This window comes from Trichomycterus rosablanca, chromosome 5 (assembly GCF_030014385.1).
Source record: "Trichomycterus rosablanca isolate fTriRos1 chromosome 5, fTriRos1.hap1, whole genome shotgun sequence".
Lineage (NCBI taxonomy): Eukaryota > Metazoa > Chordata > Actinopteri > Siluriformes > Trichomycteridae > Trichomycterus > Trichomycterus rosablanca.
The window spans coordinates 45894009-45913430 of NC_085992.1; the positions used below are offsets into that span (position 1 = coordinate 45894009).

The following is a 19422-nucleotide window of genomic DNA, read 5'->3' on the forward strand; positions in this document are numbered from 1 at the left end:
CTGGTCATGCAACATCAAGCCACATATCAGCCTTTGTTTTTATTTAAGTGTACGCATACTGTAGTGGTATACCAGTGATATTTCTCAAATATCTTGTATTTGTTAAAAATTTATGTACCTCTATTGATGCAAACGAAGTGGTGCAACAGCAGGTACTGCCATCAAAATGTGGCACTCCAGTGGTATTTAGGCCACTTTTTGTTTTGTATTGTTCTTGCACTTCTTTGTTATTCTGTCTTTAATGACGCTTTGTCTGTTTTTTGGTAATGATTATGAATTTTGGACTTTTTTTTACATGAGACTCTGTGTTTGTAATGGCACTGCTAAAATATTAAAAGGAATTCGCAAACGCATTTGCAGCAATTTCCAATTTCCAGCAAATCAATTCTACCACTATCATATCCATTAGTAACAAAGACTACAGGAAACACGTTTGACATCAAATCTAATACGGACGGCCGCTCAGGTGGGGCAGCGTATCGAATCTCAGCTCTGCCATCCGGCTGGGCTGGGCGGCTACATGAACAACGATTGGCTGTTGTTCACAGGGTGGGATGAGCCGGACCAGGGTTCCTCATAACTGATGCAATTACGACCTCTGCTGGCTGACCGATGGAATAAGTTGGGGAATAATGCGTTGATCAGGGTGTGGCTCTCAGTGCACAAAGCTGATCCGCATATGAACTCGCCTTCTGCAGATGAGACAATGCAGTCGGTACTGCACACGTGTCGGAGGGGGCATGTGTCAGTTGCTAAGCTCCCCAGTCAGCAGTGGAGGGTTGTATCAGTAGTGAATGCAAGTGAATGCAAGGTCTAACTGTACATCAATAAATGGTACTTGGCACTTATGTTTAAATGCAATGATTGTAGTTGAGTTCATTAGAATTAATTTTGTATTTTATTTTATCATAATAAAGTCCTAATTCTATCCTAACCTTTTTCCAAATGCCAGAGCTGGATGGAACAGGCGAGGGCAAGTGTGCATGGTGATAGAATTTCCTCAGGGTTCGCTGCAGTAAGCGAGCTCATGTGTCCCCAAGCAAGCTCGTGTGTCTTTCCAATACGGAGGTGCCAAAACAGACGGAGGAACAGAAGAACAGCGTATCTTTCAGGGTGTGTGGCGGCCTCCGGCTTTCCGGAAGTCCGAATTCCCTGATGGTATGAGGCCAGGCTGGATGGATGTCAGATAGGTGTTAATTTCCCTTCAGAAGCACAGACATGTCCGCAGCTTCCTGTCTGGAGCGAAACCTCGCGGCGGTGCGGTGTATGTGTCAGAGGAAGCGCTGCTTTCCTCAAACCCCTCATTATGACCAGGACTAACACTGAATATGTGTGTTTACCCGTACTTCACAGGGCATGCTGGCACGGCCAGTCGAACAGACAGAAACATGTCCTTGTGCAGTGAGGTTGCACATACCACTCTGGAGCGTTTTAGAGCGGTGATGCATTAAAATGTATACATTATTTTGTTTTTAGTATTGAGGAATTCCAAAAGGGTTTGCACCTGTCTCTTTTATATAAATAAAAATTTTATGTTAATGTAAATGTTTCCAAATGTACATTTACATTTTCTGCATTTAGCAGATGCTTTTATCCAAAGCAACTTACAATTACAACTGATCACAATTTTAAGTAATTGAAGGTTAAGGACCTTGCTCAGGGGCCCAATAGTGCGACTTGGCAGTGATCAGGCTTGAACTGGCAATCTTCTGATTAATATTTCACTACCTTTAACCACTGAAAAAAATTCCAATCATAAAACATTTTTAAATCTCAGGTATGAATCCTAATGGTGCCACACTGCTGGGGTCTAGATGGGGTGTAGCACTTTGTCCCCTGCAACAGTGATTCAGCTCAAGGCATTGACATGAGCAGCATAAGAATTTGGAAGTGTCCAGCAGATTTACACGTCAGTGGAGGCGTATGACAACCTGATGTGTGTTGTCCCCCTTTTTCAGACAGTTGTATCCTAGCGGTTATGATACTGAACTAGTAATCAGAAGGTCACTGGTTCAAGCCCCACCGTTGCCAGGTGGCTGCTGTTGGGCCCTTAAGCAACCCTTAATTACTCAGACTGTATGCTGTCACAGTACTGTAAATCGCTTTGAATAAAGGCATCTGCTAAATGCTGAAAATGTAAATGTCCCAGTGTAACCAGCAAAGATTGGCACAGTGAACAGGACAATTAAGCACATTCAAATAAGGGCAATGTAAAACAATGGGAAATGTTTGTTTTATTAATAAGTGTTGTATTTCATGAAATTTCTACCAATTTTTAAACAACTGTTAATGACAGCCATGCTAAAATATTATGTAAAAATAATAAGTGACTAAGAGCCAACCTGTTACTTCAACCAATACAAAACTGGCAGCTACAATGTCCAGCTGAGCTGAGTTTGATCGTTGTTGCCATTGTGTGTGTGGTTTCTTTTAGGTTTTCCAGTTTCCAATTTATTATTATACTTCCTATACTTCCAAAAACATGCGGAAAATAGACAGTCTACAATTAATTGTCCCTTGGTGTAGCGATTGGAACCCTGAAGAGATAAACCATTGCCCTGTCCATGGTTGTATGGTCACTACAGGGTTTTCTGTAGGCTCCAGGCCACTCTAACCCTGATTAGGATGCTGCTGTATTTGATGATGAAGCCCTTGTTTCTGTTTTATCCAATGAAATCTACATTAGCTGTATACCGACCAGGCATAACATTATAACCACCTTTCTAATATTGTGTTGGTCCCCCTTTTGCTGCCAAAACAGCCCTGCAACTGTGATGCTCTGTGTATTCTGACACCTTTCTATCAGAACCAGCATTAACTTCTTCAGCAGTTTGAGCTACAGTAGCTCGTCTGTTGGATCGGACCACACGGGCCAGCCTTCGCTCCCCATGTGAATCAATGAGCCTTGGCCGCCCATGACCCTGTCGCCGGTTTACCACTGTACCTTTCTTGGACCACTTTTGATAGATACTGACCACTGCAGACCGGGAACACCCCACAAGAGCTGCAGTTTTGGAGATGCTTTGACCCAGTTGTCCTAGCCATCACAATTTGGCCCTTGTCAAATTCGCTTAAATTCTCACGCTTGCTCATTTTTCCTGCTTCTAACACATCAACATTTGAGGATAAAATGTTCACTTGCTGCCTAATATATCCCACCCACTAACAGGTGCCATGATGAAGAGATAATCAGTGTTATTCACTTCACCTGTCAGTGATCATAATCTTATGCCTGATCGGTGTATGTACCGTGTGCTGTGACTTTTACCTTGATCCCAGTTTGCACCAGTTTGTGAATGTCCAGGAAGGGCTCTTTCATGAGTTCCATGTCGTGATTGAGGATGCGGACGAAACCTTCCTTCTCCACGATGAAAAGGCGCTGCGATCCATCCCCACAATGCACCACGGACACAGGCTGCCGTAGACCGCTCAGGATCTCCTGTGCGCAGTAGCAGTTGTGCTTGTGCTTCCTGCTGAAGAGAGAGAGAGAGAGGTTCCATCAGAAAACTTCTCATTTTTACTAGCTGTGTATCCTGAGCAGGGTCGTGGCAGGTCCAGTGCCACCAAGGAAAGACTGGAATGGCACCCATGCATTAGGGCTTCAATCATTCTTAGCTTCTTAACAAACTTAGCCACTGACACCTGAAGGGAACAGACTTTCTGAATGGATTTGGAAGGTAGCCACACATTGACTGGAGGAAAGGCTCAAACCCGGTCCCTAGGTCCCCAGAATTATGGCTTATGCATGGTCAAGAAAACTCACCATGGATGGGCGGACAATCTATTGACCAGTCTACACTATCAAACACTTACCCAATCACTTTCTCACACCTGGGGATAAATTAGAGAAGTCAGGGTATACTCTGCATGTTTTTGGAGGTAAAAGGAAACCAAATTACCTGACAGAAGCCAACACAGATAAAGCTAGAACAAAGAATACTCCTTATATACAGCAACCAAAGTCAAGTTTCAAACCCAGCTATCCAAAAGCCAAGTGCTCTACAGTACCCACACTACCTGTGGTACCACAGTACCAACCCAGAATCATTTTCCTGAACCTATATATCCTGGTCAGGGTGGTGGCAGCTTCTATACCCTGGGCATCAAGTAAATATATATATTTCAACTACAGGCAAGTTCCTTTATCACATTTCAGATCTGATGCAGTAAAAATACCAAACCACATTATGAATTATACAAGGTGTGGCCATCAGTGTGGGTGTGATGGATGGCAGCTGCTAGCAGACTAAAAAAGCCTAAAATAGGGTTTAGGTCGGAGCTCTTGCAGGCACCAGGTATAGCCCTGCACTTGCAAGAACTGAAAGTGAACCCAGTTTAAAATAAGCTTAACCAAGGTAAAAGGAGTGGCAAAAATAATGAAAATATTCAAAGTAATAGAAAAGAGGCAGAGCAAAAAATGTTGTCACAAAATGACAAGCTGATCAGAGCAAGTGGTTCCCTCTTGATGCTTAGTTGTTAAGGTACTGAACTAGTAGTTCCTGAGGACCTGTGCTTAACCCATGCATCCAGTCAATCTGGTAAAGGGTCACAAGTTTTCTCTTGGTAATCAGGATTCCTTTTGTCTCCATAAAACAGGTCAGGAGGTGGATTTCTGCTCTAAACTGCAGTAGCTGTGGGCCACCATGCCGCTGCCATGAATGAAGTGGTTAGTGAGAATGATGAGTAAACGAAAGTTCACAAAAATTCATGTGTGTGGCTCAGTAGCAAAGCTTGCAAGATTGCACAGTGCTAGGCTGTGAGCACAGGTCCCACTAGAGGACGTTGGGCCCTCAAGCCACCTTCATGGATTCTCTTTCTGACAGTTTGATCAGAAACATGCACACCTGTAGCTGGTTGGAGGTTATTTTGTTGGGCTCTGATAGTGGGCTCCTGTTCCACCTCACACAAAGAAGCAGATACTGGTCCTGCTGTTGGGTTGATGCATTTCTATGGCTTTGTCCAACCCTCCCTGTGTAACAGCATGTCCTGGTATCAACTTCATTAGACTGTGCCGAGAGCAAAGCTTCTTGCGATGGCACATATGAATGTGCCTGTGCATTCTGAATGGGCTGCAGGTACCAACTCATGCTACCAGTAGTGACAAGAACACTGGAAAAAGCAAAACTCAAAAAGAATCAGTCAGCAAGGTCTCTTGCCACCACCTCCAAAACTGTTCCATTTTGGTGGTTGTCCTGCTGTTACCCCTCCAGTACACTGGTCATTACTTTTATTTGCACCAAAACAAGCTAAATTGATTCAAAATCGGTAATGTTTCCTAACTGGACAGATTGAATTCCTGAAGTTTAACTGACCTGGTGTTGTACTTTGATGATTAAATGTTCCCTTAATGTTTTGAGCAGTGCTATAAAATAAAGTTGACTTGATTCTGCAGCTCTGTTGTGAAAGTAGATATCACGTCCTCTCTTGATTTTTTTTTTTTATTTCAAACAAAAGTGCTTAACTCTAAGGTCCTCAGGTCACAGACAAACCATTATGCGGTGCTCCACTGGTCTTATCGGCTGAGATAGTGGTTTCTGAAGGTCCTCTCTCGCCCTGTCTTTTCACATAAGCTTTAAAGTCCACTGCTTCAGATCAGAGCGGCAGCAGTATAAGCACTTTCTTTGTGCCCTTAAAGCTGGCTAAACCGGTGCTGGGCAAACAGACGCGGCTCAACCACGGGAAGGGGGGGGGGGAATGTGAGTTGGCCTGGCTTTGAGGACAAGCAGGAATATTTTCACGCGTTGGGTTATTCATGCGTGTCATGTTTTCACTGACCTCAGCCAGTGACCTCTGCTTTCATCCAGAAGCAGCTACTGATGGACCACTCAAAAAGACAAACTGATAACACATCATCACAGGGCTGTCACTTGTGGACCCTTGAGCAGGGCACTTAAACCCCAATGTATTATATCCTGTTTTAAATGTAAGTTGCTTTAGATAAAAGCGTAAATGTAAGTCACGTCGTGTAAATCATATTTCATAAATCATGTTTATGGGTCATAAATTCCCATAAACACACTACTAAATCTTGTGAAAAGTCTTCGCAGAAGAGTTGAAGCTGTTATAGCTGCAAAGGGTGGGCCGACAGGATTTGCGCACGAGGCCAGTCTCACACATGGAGAGTCACAAACTGACCTTCACATTCTTCCACTTCTGTACAGGCGCCTTGGGCTACTAACCAGGGTCCTTACAAATCTTTGAAGACCCCATCCCATTTTTAGTCTGTTTTTTTCTCACCCAGCAGACTAGTCGCCAATTTAGTCTGCCATTTGTGCCTGCTAGGGGGCGCCAAGCTGACTGGCAGTAAAGCTAAGATTCAAACTCAGAGAGTTCAGAATACCAGTGCTAGTGTGCTAGCGGAATATCCCACTGACCCACCTGGGCGCATTTCTTTGTTTTTTTAAATAACTATATTAAATAAAGCATAATGTATATTGGATATTTTATGCTACGTTTATTTACACATTCATTTATTTATTTTTGTGTGTTTTTGTGTGACTGCGATATGGGGTAGGGCAAACATGACACACTGGTCTAGCTGGTAAAAACCATGAATTTTCCACCTCTATGTCTATACTGAAATATGTGCATCATATTTTTTTATGCATTTTCTCCCCTTTTGCCCCGATTTTTAGCGCGTCCAATTTTTACCCAATCGCGTTATGCTTCCTCTCTACTGGTGCTGACCCCCGTCCTGATTGAGGAGAGCAAACTGACACGTGTGCAGTAGCCGACTGCATCTTTTCACCTGCACAAGGTGGGTTCATATGTGGATCAGCTTGTGTATGGAGAGCCACACCCTGATCAACGCATCAGCCAGCAGAGGTCGTAATTGTATCAGTTATGAGGTCCCTATCCGGCTTTTTCCTCCCTGTATCAACAACAAGCCAATCATTGTTCCTATAGTGGCCCAGCCCAGCTGGATGGCAGAGCTGAGTTTGGAATAGACAAGTTCGAAATGTCAGCTCTGGTGTGCTAGTGTGTTTTACCGGCAAGTTTAATTTCTTTGACAATGTGAACATTTCTATGCATTATTACCTAACATTTATTATAAACGTGACAAAATAATAATGATTCAGTATCAGCTCATACTTAAAACAATCAGTGTCTAAATACAAATAAATAAATGTAACAATGTGACACATACCTGTTGATGACTTCTATTCTCTCGTCTCCGAGGTAGTTGGACTCCTGCCCACGTGGTATATTTCGGTGGAAATCGGGAAAGCACAGGCCCCCGTCCCTCCTTCCGTAGTACTGGCAGAACTCGTCCACGTCTGCTTGAAACAGCTCTGCCAAACACAGACAGACAACTGTGCTCAGCCTGAAACAGACACCACACGGGTCTGAGGGGATGATGTCATCGCTTTTAAGCCTGGCCGAATCCTCTTAGGTAAAGCTGCACCCCTCCAGGCAAGCTCCCACAGTTCGAGACACTTCGGCACAGGTTCGAGCCCGGTCCCATCTGTGGTTATGGTGCATCGTGGGACATTACGCAATACCATGCTTGTAATTGAGGATCAACACATATACTGACAGAGACCCCAATAACAGACACCTCGGAGACATATTAAATACTGAAAATCGCTTCACTTGTGACCGGTAAAAATCCAGACCTATCAGATTCTTATACTTCAGCTTTTTTGTAAACCTGACCTACAATCACACATTTAGTAAATGCTGAGACAGGAGACAGTTCAAGCAGCTTAGATTCCAGACAATGGGCCGCTCAGGTGGTGCAGCGGTAAAACACACTAGCACACCAGAGCTGGGCTCTCGAATACATCGTATCGAATCTCAGCTCTGCCATCCGACTGGGCTGGGCGGCCACATGAACGTTTGCCTGTTGTTCATCCAGGTAGGGAGCCGGATAGGGACCTCATAACTGATGCAATTATGACCTCTGCTGGCTGATTGATGCCGTCTGCACAGAGTAGAGGAATAATGCATTGATCAGGGTGTGGCTCTCCGTACACAAGGCTGATCGCATGAGAACTCGCCTCGTGCAGGTGAAAAGATGCAGTCGGGTACTGCACACGTGTCAGAGGGGGCGTGTGTCAGTTCGCTCTCCTCAATTGGGGCGGGGGTCAGCTCCAGTGGAGAGGAAGCATAATGCAATTGGGTGAAAATTGGACGTGCTAAAATTTGGGAGAAAAAGGGAGAAAATGCAGCCTGGCAGTAGCACAGCTTAAAACGTCAACCTGCCAATCACTAGTTTTTACCTTAAACACTGAGCCACTAACCTAGATAAATATTTATAAACTGTCTAGTCAAAAATAACCTGTAAATGCTTACATTTCTAACCTGCAGGAAAAGTTTACATTTCATCATTTACTAATTCATTCATTAAAATTTTTTTGTAATTGCTTCATCCTAAACAAAGTACGAGGGATCTTCAAAAAGTTTTCGCACTTTTATATTTGGGTTGGAAACGGTGAGGGTGGGTGGAGTAGTAGTTGGTCGTGTCTGAAAGTCTAAAAAACTGAGAGACGCTGATTTCCACCTTTTTGGACGTTTAAAGAAGCTTTAAGGGAAAGAAGATTTTCATGTGATGATGAAGTGAAAGCAGCGGTGCATCAGTCAGTGCAATCTTTTGCTGATGGCATTAAAAAGTTGGTATGACGCTGGAAAAATGCATCGGAAGGCAACCGTGTAGAAAAGTGATGTATTTTGTTTCTAAAATTCTTAATAAATAGAGTTAAAAAAAAGTGCAGAAACTTTTTGAAGAACCCTCATACCACCTCTGATGAAACCAAAACTTTTGAGTACCATCTATAAATCCTCTTACAAGAACACACACCACACAAACACACTAGTACACAACAAGCATAGGTGCAGTATTTACTATTTCCGGTAAAGGCGTGATCATGTTTAGAACGGTGTTTTTGCTTTAATACTCCATGCCAGTTTAGGTAAATCCCAAATTTACATAAAGTGTCATCCTATACCATACCATACCATACAATCATATAGCCATTTCTCGAAATTCGCTCACACTAGCAGTTTATGTCAATAATATCATACAATGTTGCCCAGCCAGCTATCTGTCCTTCTTTGGTCAGGAGTGAAGGTCTGCAGCAGTAAGCGTGGTGAAATATGATGAAGTAATTGGATGCGATGAGATTGGAGGGAAAACTGGTGAAAATGCATAAAAATTACAAAGAAAAATGTATAAATATTTAAAAAATGAATTGTTCCAATCTGAAGTACCAAAGATACTTGAATCACAGTCTAAAAACCGTATGTATTATAAGTATTGATTTTCCTCAACTTATTTCTATCTAAAAGATTTGCAGAAGTACTTTGGGTGGTGGATCATTCTCAGCACTGCTGTGACACTGACATGGTGGTGGTGTGTTAGTGTGTGTTGTGCTGGTATGAGTGGATAAGACACAGCAATGCTGATGGAGTTTTTAAACACCTCACTGTCACTGCTGGACTGAGAACAGTCCACCAACCAAAAATATATCCAGCCAACAGCGCCCCGTGGGCAGCGTCCTGTGACCACCGATGAAGGTCTAGAAGATGACCAACTCAAACAGCAGCAATAGATGAGCGATCGTCTCTGACTTTACATCTACAAGGAAAGACCTACTAGTTAGGAGTGTCTAATAGAGTGGATAGTGAGTAGACACAGTATTTAAAAACTCCAGCAGCACTGCTGTGTCTGATTCACTCATATGAGAACAGCACACACCAACACACCATCATCATGTCAGTGTCACTGCAGTGCTGAGAATGATCCACCACCCAAATAAGACCTGCTCTGTGGTGGTCCTGTGGGGGTCCTGACCATTGAAGAACAGGGTGAAAGCAGGTTAAAAAGTATGTAGAGAAACAGATGGACTACAGTCAGTAATTGTAGAACTACAAAGTGCTTCTATATAGTAAGTGGAGCTGATAAAATGGACAGTGTGTGTAGAAACAAGGAGGTGGTTTTAATGTTAGGGCTGATCGGTGTATATATATATATATATATATATATATATATATATATATATATATATATATCCGGAGGCTAATATAACAAACAGCTTTGATGCCTGTCTTCCTTAAGTCTTGAGAGGCTCGAAGGGTAACAGGAACATAACAGGGTTTGATAAGTGCTTTAAGCAGCGGTCCCCAACCTTTTTTGCACCACGGTCCGGTTTCATATAAGATATAATTTCACAGACCGGCGGGGGCAGGGGGATTTAAAATAGAATAACTTTAGAATGAAAAATCTGTGTGAATCCTGAGCTTTTTTATCTGCAACGAGACACTGCTCCCATCTAGTGGTGATTGGGGACAACAACACCCGAAGAGTATTGGAAATTTGCATTTGTTGGTATCATGGTTATAAATTAAATGCAGGAAGCTTGCAGGAAGACTTTGATTTGAATGCAGTGTTTGGGTAAAGTGGCAACACTTGGGTAGATTCAAAACTATTCCATTTTGAATCAATTGCAGAGGTTTATGGTGGACATGGAGGATGATGGAATACCTGCTTGGAGAGAGTTACATTTATAATTTCGGCATTAAGCAGATGCTTTTATCCAAAGTACTGTGACAGTATATTGTCTAAGCAATTGAGGGTCTTGCTTAAGGGCCCAACAGTGACAACCTGGTAGTGGTGGGTCTTAAACCAGCGACCTTTTGATTACTAGTCCAGTACCTTAACTGCTAGGCTACAACTGCAGTAATCCAGGCTCAAGATGACAAAACACTGGACAACAGGACCAAGGAGCTCAATTTTGGATCAGTGCATCAGTAGGAGTACGCTTGAGCCCCTGGACTCTTATGCAACGGTTCATTAAAAACAAACACGTCTACCATGTGCATGTCAAACCTGAACCTGTCAAACACGCCACATTTTTCATCTGGAACATGCAGCTCAGATCAAAATAAATGATGGCCGCACACCCGGGTTTGATTGATTGTGTTGCGCAGATTGGATTAACACGCTTGCTTTTAGGGAAAACACACTTTTTTTGTAAACAGCCAACACGTCTCTGAACTCATCCGAGGATCTGACACGCCTGAGAAGTGTGAATTGGGGGAGTGTGAATGATAAAACCTGAGAGTAGGGAACATGGAGCGGTCTGTAGGAATGTGCTGGCTTTTAACAGCTCAGCAGTGGCCTAAAAACAACCAGGCTGGTGAGTTCCCTCATGGAGAGGAACGTCTGTTAGGGTGGTGGTGGGGCGAGGGGGGCCATATACCCCAGTGATCGAAACACAAACACACTCCCCTACTTACTTTCATCTTCTCTGAGTCCCTTCATGCCACCTGAGGAGTGTGTGTGTGCTGGTAGTGGGGGTGAGCACACCAACAACAAAGGTGATAGGATATCCCTAAACATCTAAACACAACAGGGAGATCAAACACACACCCCTACACACACTGAGGCATGCCACCCACGCACAAGTAGTTATGTGAGGGCTGCTGGTGTGAGTGCTGTGACTAAAGCACAGCAGTAAATGGTTTTATGGAGACATGGTCCAGACTGAGGTAAACTGGAGTGTCTTTGGTGCTGAAGGAGGAATAAAAGTCCCATAAATGCTACCGTTTGGCATTTAGAGAACAACTGGAGAGTCTTAGCAGCCTGATCAGTACTGACTCATGACCTGTACGTACATTTCAGGCCAATACCAAGACATACCAGGGATCTTCAAAAAGTTTCCTCACTTTTATATTTTGGTTGGAAACGTTGAGGGTGGAAGGAGTAGTAATCTATCGTGTTTGAGAGACTGAGAGAGCTTATAGTCCGGATTTAGTGCCATCTGATTTCCACCTTTTTGGATGTTCAAAGAAGCTTTAAGGGGAAGAAGATTTTCATGTGATGATGATGTGAAAGCAGTGGTGCATCAGTGGCTATGCCCTCAAGTTCCTGGAACATGGGTGACACCATACACAATCAAGACAGCTTTACTTCACCATGGCTGCCGAGCACGATAAAAAGCCTGCTACAAAATTAGCAACTTAAAGCAGTTAAATAAATATTCTAAATTTGTACGCACTCGTTTATAAACTCTGCAACATTAGTTAGGGGTAAATGACTTTTTAATGAAAAAATGATTTTTTTTCTTTTGGCTGCTCTTGTATATAGGGGCGCTACAGCAGTTTTGGTTCGCATACCAAACTTGGTGCAGTTTTTTTTATGCCGGATGCCCTACCTGACGCAGTCCTACTATTTTTATTCACCCCGATATTAGTCAATCTTGTCCATACAGAGCCCGACTGGACGACAACACTCTGAGATTTGAACCCTGGCCACTCTGTCACCTGAGTGCCCCAAATGTGTCTAAGTAAATACATTACAAATAAGGCAGATGTAGACACTGAACACGGCACCAATCAACCACAGGCTAAATACACTCAACATATGTTTGTACTCTCTAATGCCTAGGAGCAACCTAGAAATCCACCTTCTGCAGGATTTTTGCAATGGTTGAAGAGTACTCAGAGGAAACCATGACCGAAAGCAAGAATTAAACAACGCATCTTAGTTGTGTGCTGAGCCACCATTCTGCCTCATTACGGGTTACAGCAGTTTGAAAAATATATTTATTGCCCCCCGACAGTCCCACCGTATCTTGCTAGGGAAGTGTGACAACCAGATTAATATCACAGCTCTAGTCCATCAAGATAGACGAATAGATATAACTTTATTAATTATGAGGGAAATTGTTTAAAATCTATAAGTAACTCTGTATGAGTAACAAATACATATAGAGAAATTATGGAGAGCATCAAACCTTCATTTCTTTCAATGTAAATATCTTTAGTGGCTCTAGAGGGTATGAGGGGAACTACAAAAAAAGAAATATTGGAACAATGCGTTTGAGACCATCTCCCATCCACACACTTTAATGTTCTCCCAGACTTCATCCGCTTCACACAGCAGATTTACAGTGTATCACAAAAGTGAGTACACCCCTCACATTTCTGCAAATATTTTATTATATCTTTTCATGGGAAAACACTATAGACATGAAACTTGGATATAACTTAGAGTAGTCAGTGTACAACTTGTATAGCAGTGTAGATTTACTGTCTTCTGAAAATAACTCAACACACAGCCATTAATGTGTAAATGGCTGGCAACATAAGTGAGTACACCCCACAGTGAACATGTCCAAATTGTGCCCAAAGTGTCAATATTTTGTGTGACCACCATTATTATCCAGCACTGCCTTAACCGTCCTGGGCATGGAATTCACCAGAGCTGCACAGGTTGCTACTGGAATCCTCTTCCACTCCTCCATGATGACATCACGGAGCTGGTGGATGTTAGACACCTTGAACTCCTTCACCTTCCACTTGAGGATGCGCCACAGGTGCTCAATTGGGTTTAGTCCATCACCTTTACCTTCAGCTTCCTCAGCAAGGCAGTTGTCATCTTGGAGGTTGTGTTTGGGGTCGTTAACCTATTGGAAAACTGCCATGAGGCCCAGTTTTTGAAGGGAGGGGATCATGCTCTGTTTCAGAATGTCACAGTACATGTTGGAATTCATGTTTCCCTCAATTAACTGCAGCTCCCCAGTGCCAGCAACACTCATGCAGCCCAAGACCATGATGCTACCACCACCATGCTTGACTGTAGGCAAGATACAGTTGTCTTGGTAGTTCTCACCAGGGCGCCGCCACACATGCTGGACACCATCTGAGCCAAACAAGTTTATCTTGGTCTCGTCAGACCACAGGGCATTCCAGTAATCCATGTTCTTGGACTGCTTGTCTTCAGCAAACTGTTTGCGGGCTTTCTTGTGCGTCAGCTTCCTTCTGGGATGACGACAATGCAGGCCGAGTTGATGCAGTGTGCGGCGTATGGTCTGAGCACTGACAGGCTGACCTCCCACGTCTTCAACCTCTGCAGCAATGCTGGCAGCACTCATGTGTCTATTTTTTAAAGCCAACCTCTGGATATGACGCCGAACACGTGGACTCAACTTCTTTGGTCAACCCTGGCGAAGCCTGTTCCGAGTGGAACCTGTCCTGGAAAACCGCTGTATGACCTTGGCCACCATGCTGTAGCTCAGTTTCAGGGTGTTAGCAATCTTCTTATAGCCCAGGCCATCTTTGTGGAGAGCAACAATACTATTTCTCACATCCTCAGAGAGTTCTTTGCCATGAGGTGCCATGTTGAATATCCAGTGGCCAGTATGAGAGAATTGTACCCAAAACACCAAATTTAACAGCCCTGCTCCCCATTTACACCTGGGACCTTGACACATGACACCAGGGAGGGACAACGACACATTTGGGCACAATTTGGACATGTTCACTGTGGGGTGTACTCACTTATGTTGCCAGCTATTTAGACATTAATGGCTGTGTGTTGAGTTATTTTCAGAAGACAGTAAATCTACACTGCTATACAAGCTGTATACTGACTACTCTAAGTTATATCCAAGTTTCATGTCTATAGTGTTGTCCCATGAAAAGATATAATGAAATATTTGCAGAAATGTGAGGGGTGTACTCACTTTTGTGATACACTGTATATACAGTGGGGTCAAAAAGTATTTAGTCAGCCACTGATTGTGCAAGTTCTCCTACTCAGAAAGATGAGAGAGGTCTGTAATTTTCATCATAGGTACACTTCAACTATGAGAGACAAAATGAGAAAAAAAATCAAGGAAATCACATTGTAGGATTTTTAAAGAATTTATTTGTAAATTATGGTGGAAAATAAGTATTTGGTCAATAACAAACAAGCAAGATTTATGGCTCTCACAGACCTGTAACTTATTCTTTAAGAAGCTCTTCTGTCCTCCACTCGTTACCTGTATTAATGGCACCTGTTTGACCTCGTTATCTGTATAAAAGACACCTGTCCACAGCCTCAAACAGTCAACCATGGCCAAGACCAAAGAGCTGTCGAAGGACACCAGGAAGAAAACTGTAGACCTGCACCAGGCTGGGAAGAGTGAATCTACAATAGGCAAGCAGGTTGGTGTGAATAAATCAACTGTGGGAGCAATTGTAAGAAAATGGAAGACATACAAGACCATTGATAATCTCCCTTGATCCCGTGGGGTTAAAATGATCATGAGAACGGTGAGTAAAAATCCCAGAACTACACGGAGGGACCTGATGAATGACCTGCAGAGAGCTGGGACCAAAGTAACAAAGGCTACCATCAGTAACACACTACGCCGAGAGGGACTCAAATCCTGCAGTGCCAGGCGTGTCCCCCCGCTTAAGCCAGTACATGTCCAGGCCCGTCTGAAGTTTGCCAGAGAGCATATGGATGATCCAGAAGAGGATTGGGAGAATATCATGTGGTCAGATAAAACCAAAATTGAACTTTTTGGTAAAAACTCAACTCGTCGTGTTTAGAGGAAGAAGAATACTGAGTTGCACACCATACCTACTGTGAAGCATGGGGGTGGAAACATCATGCTTTGGGGCTGTTTTTCTGCAAAGGGGACAGGACGACTGATCCGTGTTAAGGGAAGAATGAACGGGGCCATGTATCGTGAGATTTTAAGCCAAAACCTCCTTCCATCAGTGAGAGCATTGAAGATGGAACGTGGCTAGGTCTTCCAGCATGACAATGATCCCAAACACACCGCTCGGGCAACGAAGGAGTGGCTCCGTAAAAAGCATTTCAAGGTCCTGGAGTGGCCTAGCCAGTCTCCAGACCTCAACCCCATAGAAAATTTGTGGAGTCCGTTGCCCGGGACAGCCCCAAAACATCACTGCTTGGAGGAATGGGCCAAAATACCAGCTACAGTGTGTGCAAACCTGGTGAAGACTTACAGGAAACGTTTGACCTCTGTCATTGCCAACAAAGGTTATGTTACAAATTATTGAGTTGAACTTTTGTTATTGACCAAATACTTATTTTCCACCATAATTTACAAATAAATTCTTTAAAAATCCTACAATGTGATTTCCTGAATTTTATACAGACCTCTCTCATCTTTCTAAGTAGGAGAACTTGCACAATCAGTGGCTGACTAAATACTTTTTGGCCCCACTGTACACTATATTGCCAAAAGTATTCACTCACCCATCCAAATAATTGAATTCAGGTGTTCCAATCACTTCCATGGCCACAGGTGTATAAAACCAAGCACCTAGGCATGCAGACTGCTTCTACAAACATTAGTGAAAGAATGGGTCACTCTCAGGAGCTCAGTGAATTCCAGCGTGGTACCGTGATAGGATGCCACCTGTGCAACACGTCCAGTCATGAAATTTTCTTCGTTTCTAAATATTCCACAGTCATTCCACTGTCAGTGGTATTATAACAAAGTGAAAGCGATTGGGAACGACAGCAACTCAGCCATGAAGTGATAGGCCAGGTAAAATGACAGAGCGGGGTCAGTGGATGCTGGGGCACATAGTGTACAGAGGTCACCAACTTTCTGCAGAGTCAATCGCTACAGACCTCCAAACTTCATGTGACCTTCAGATCAGCTCAAGAACAGTGTGTAGAGAGCTTCATGGAATGGGTTTCCATGGCCGAGCAGCTGCATCCAAGCCTTACATTACCAAGCGCAATGCAAAGCCTCGGATGCAGTGGTGTAAAGCACGCCACCACTGGACTCTAGAGCAGTGGAGATGTGTTCACTGTAGTGTCGAATCACGCTTCTCCGTCTGGCAACCCGATGGATGAGTCTGGGTTTGGTGGTTGCCAGGAGAACGGTACTTGTCTGACTGCATTGTGCCAAGTGTAAAGTTTGGTGGAGGGGGATTATGGTGTGGGGTTGATTTTCAGGATTTGGGCTCGGCCCCTTAGTTCCAGTGAAAGGAACTCTTAATGCTTCAGCATACCAAGAGATTTTGGACAATTTCATGCTCCCAACTTTGTGGGAACAGTTTGGGGATGGCCCCTTCCTGTTCCAACATGACTGCACACTAAAGCACAAAGCAAGGTCCATAAAGACATGGATGAGCAAGTTTGGTGTGGAAGAACCTGACCTCAACCCGACAGAACACCTTTGGGATGAATTAGAGCGGAGACTGCGAGCCAGGCCTTCTCGTCCAACATCAGTGTCTGATCATCAGTTCGCTTCTTGAAGAATGGTCAAAGCTTCCCATAAACACACTCCTAAACCTTGCGGAAATCCTTCCCGGAAGAGTTTAAGCTGTTATATCTGCAAAGGGTGGACAGACATCATATTAAACCTTATGGATTAAGAATGGGAGTCACTCAAGTTCATATGCGTGCGAAGGAAGATGAGCGAACACTTTTGGCAATATAGTGTATCTATAGTACACTCAAAGTTTCACCCCTATTATTCTGCATGATGACTTCATATTTATTTATGCAAAGCATAATTATTTACCCATAACTACAGTAACATTATATAACAACCATCATTTGTGAGTAGTGAAAGGCTTTTTAGGATTTCACACTGGCAAAATGATGGAAACAAGCCTGAACAAGTGTTATTAAGGAGGTGTTTTCTCAAGCTTATAATATAACTGGTTTGATCACATTACTTCAATAATTCTATTTCATTGTGTACACCAGCAACATGTATACCAGGTGTATGAAATAACCTATATACGATTAAACATACGACTCCAGCTTTGTGGCAGCGGTTTGGAGAACGCCCTTTCCTATGTGCCAATATGCACAAAACAAGGTCTATAAAGACATGAACTGAAGAGTTTGGTGTGGAAACACAGGACTGCATGTCACACATGGACTATGCAGCATTTGCACACACAGTCAGTATTTCATATTTAAAGCTACAATGTAAATTTACTTAAGAGTGCAAAGACTTTTATTTTTATCTTATTTTTTACAGTGTAAATAATTTTTTGTGATTACTACTCCTGTCTTTTCTCTACTGCTGCTACTCTATTGGAGAGATGCCATTCGAAGTTTCATTGTACCTGTGTATAGTGAAAATAAAGATTCTATTCTAAACTTCAGTGACCCTTACAGAGGGGGTAGGAGGAAATCCAGACAGACACAGAAAGAATGCGTAGCTCCTTACAGACAGTGACCAGAGGTATGGATCCAACCCAGGTACTCAGAACTCACGCTGTTGTATGGCTCTCTATAGCTAGCTGTGTCACCATGCCACCTAATCTATAAATTTTAATCTATAAATCTCAAAAGTGTAGGTACATGACAATAATTCACCAATTGTGCAAATTATGACTAACACCTTCTCTAAACGTACAGCAATACGACTACGTGGCCGCACTCTACAGAACTGCCCAGTTTTATTGTACTGCCCTAAGACACAGAGCGAGAGTACGCGAGTGAACGAGCGAGAGAGAGAGAGAGAGAGAGAGAGAGAGAGAGAGAGAGAGTCCGCATCGCCGGCACTATGGTTATACTTCCATCTGGTCTTCCAGCGCAACCTGGGTGGCCACCCAAAGTACTTGACATCTTGATGCACTTCAGCAGTTTTACATATACACAACCTTTGTAGAAAAATAAATGTGTCATTCGTCACCACATATGCTGATTTTGAAGGGAAAGTGAGGAGAAAGGACAGCGAGGGAACCTGAGGTTTTTCAGGCCTAAAACTGCAGGAGTGTGGTGATTTTTATCTATCCAAATGTATTTACTATTTTTTCAGATTTGTGTATAAAAAATATCTGTTTTTGTTAACAGTACCAAGCTGAATATCACAGTCCTGTCCACAAGTGCTTGTTCACAAATCTTCAAGCAATATGCTTGCACAATGGGTGGATATATAAAGTTATTAGGCAAATAAAAATGGTAATATCACAACAAGATATCCTTTGCAATACCCCCTTCCCCCTAAACTCATGAAATATCTACTAACATTTGAACTAAATGCTACTATAATATAGGGTGACCATATTTTGGTTTTCAAAAAGGAGGACACTTGGCAGGATGGGAGCATGGACCAGACGGACACCTGCACTGGGTTGACAGTAACTTTTTTTCTATTTTATTTATGCATTTTCTCCCATTTTTCTCCCAATTTAGTGTAGTCAATTTGTCTTCCACTGCTGGGGGATCCCTGATTGCAGCTGAGGTGGGTATATGGCTGCTCATGCCTCCTCCGGAACCCTTTTTCACCCATGCATTCTGCAAAGGCTCCTCTCTATCTGCCTATCAGGGTCCTTACACAGCGTTTGAAGACCCCACCCACATAGTCCGTTCATCCCACCCTAGCAGAAATGTGTCTGCTGCAGGCACTGTGAATTATGCCCACTAGATGGTTCCCAGCCGGCCGGTGGCAATGCCGAGTTTTGAACCGAGGAGTTCAGAATCTTGGCACTGGTGTGCTAGTGGAATATCCCACAGAGGCGCCTGTGCAGAATGCATGGATGAAAAAGGCACCTCCAACTAAGCACCTCTCCATAATGTAGGTGAGGTTCGAGCATTGTGGTGATGTTTGTATTTTTATTTATTATAAAGCTGAAGAAAAGTTGAATTGGTTGAGGTTGATGTCCATTTTAATAATCAAAATGTTTGTTTGTTGTAAAAGGTAT

The 19422-nt window shown here is 43.1% G+C and overlaps 1 protein-coding gene across 1 annotated transcript in view; it reads right to left on the reverse strand.

Annotated features, from left to right (window-relative positions):
* The window catches only part of hhip (hedgehog interacting protein), a 72533-nt gene that overhangs the window by 34044 nt on the left and 19067 nt on the right, over positions 1–19422 (reverse strand). The window contains exons 3-4 of the mRNA XM_062995280.1: positions 7148–7292; positions 3269–3470 (exon numbers count right to left, since the gene is read on the reverse strand). Coding sequence (XP_062851350.1) covers positions 3269–3470; positions 7148–7292 — 347 coding nt within the window. The remainder of the gene's footprint in view (positions 1–3268; positions 3471–7147; positions 7293–19422) is intronic.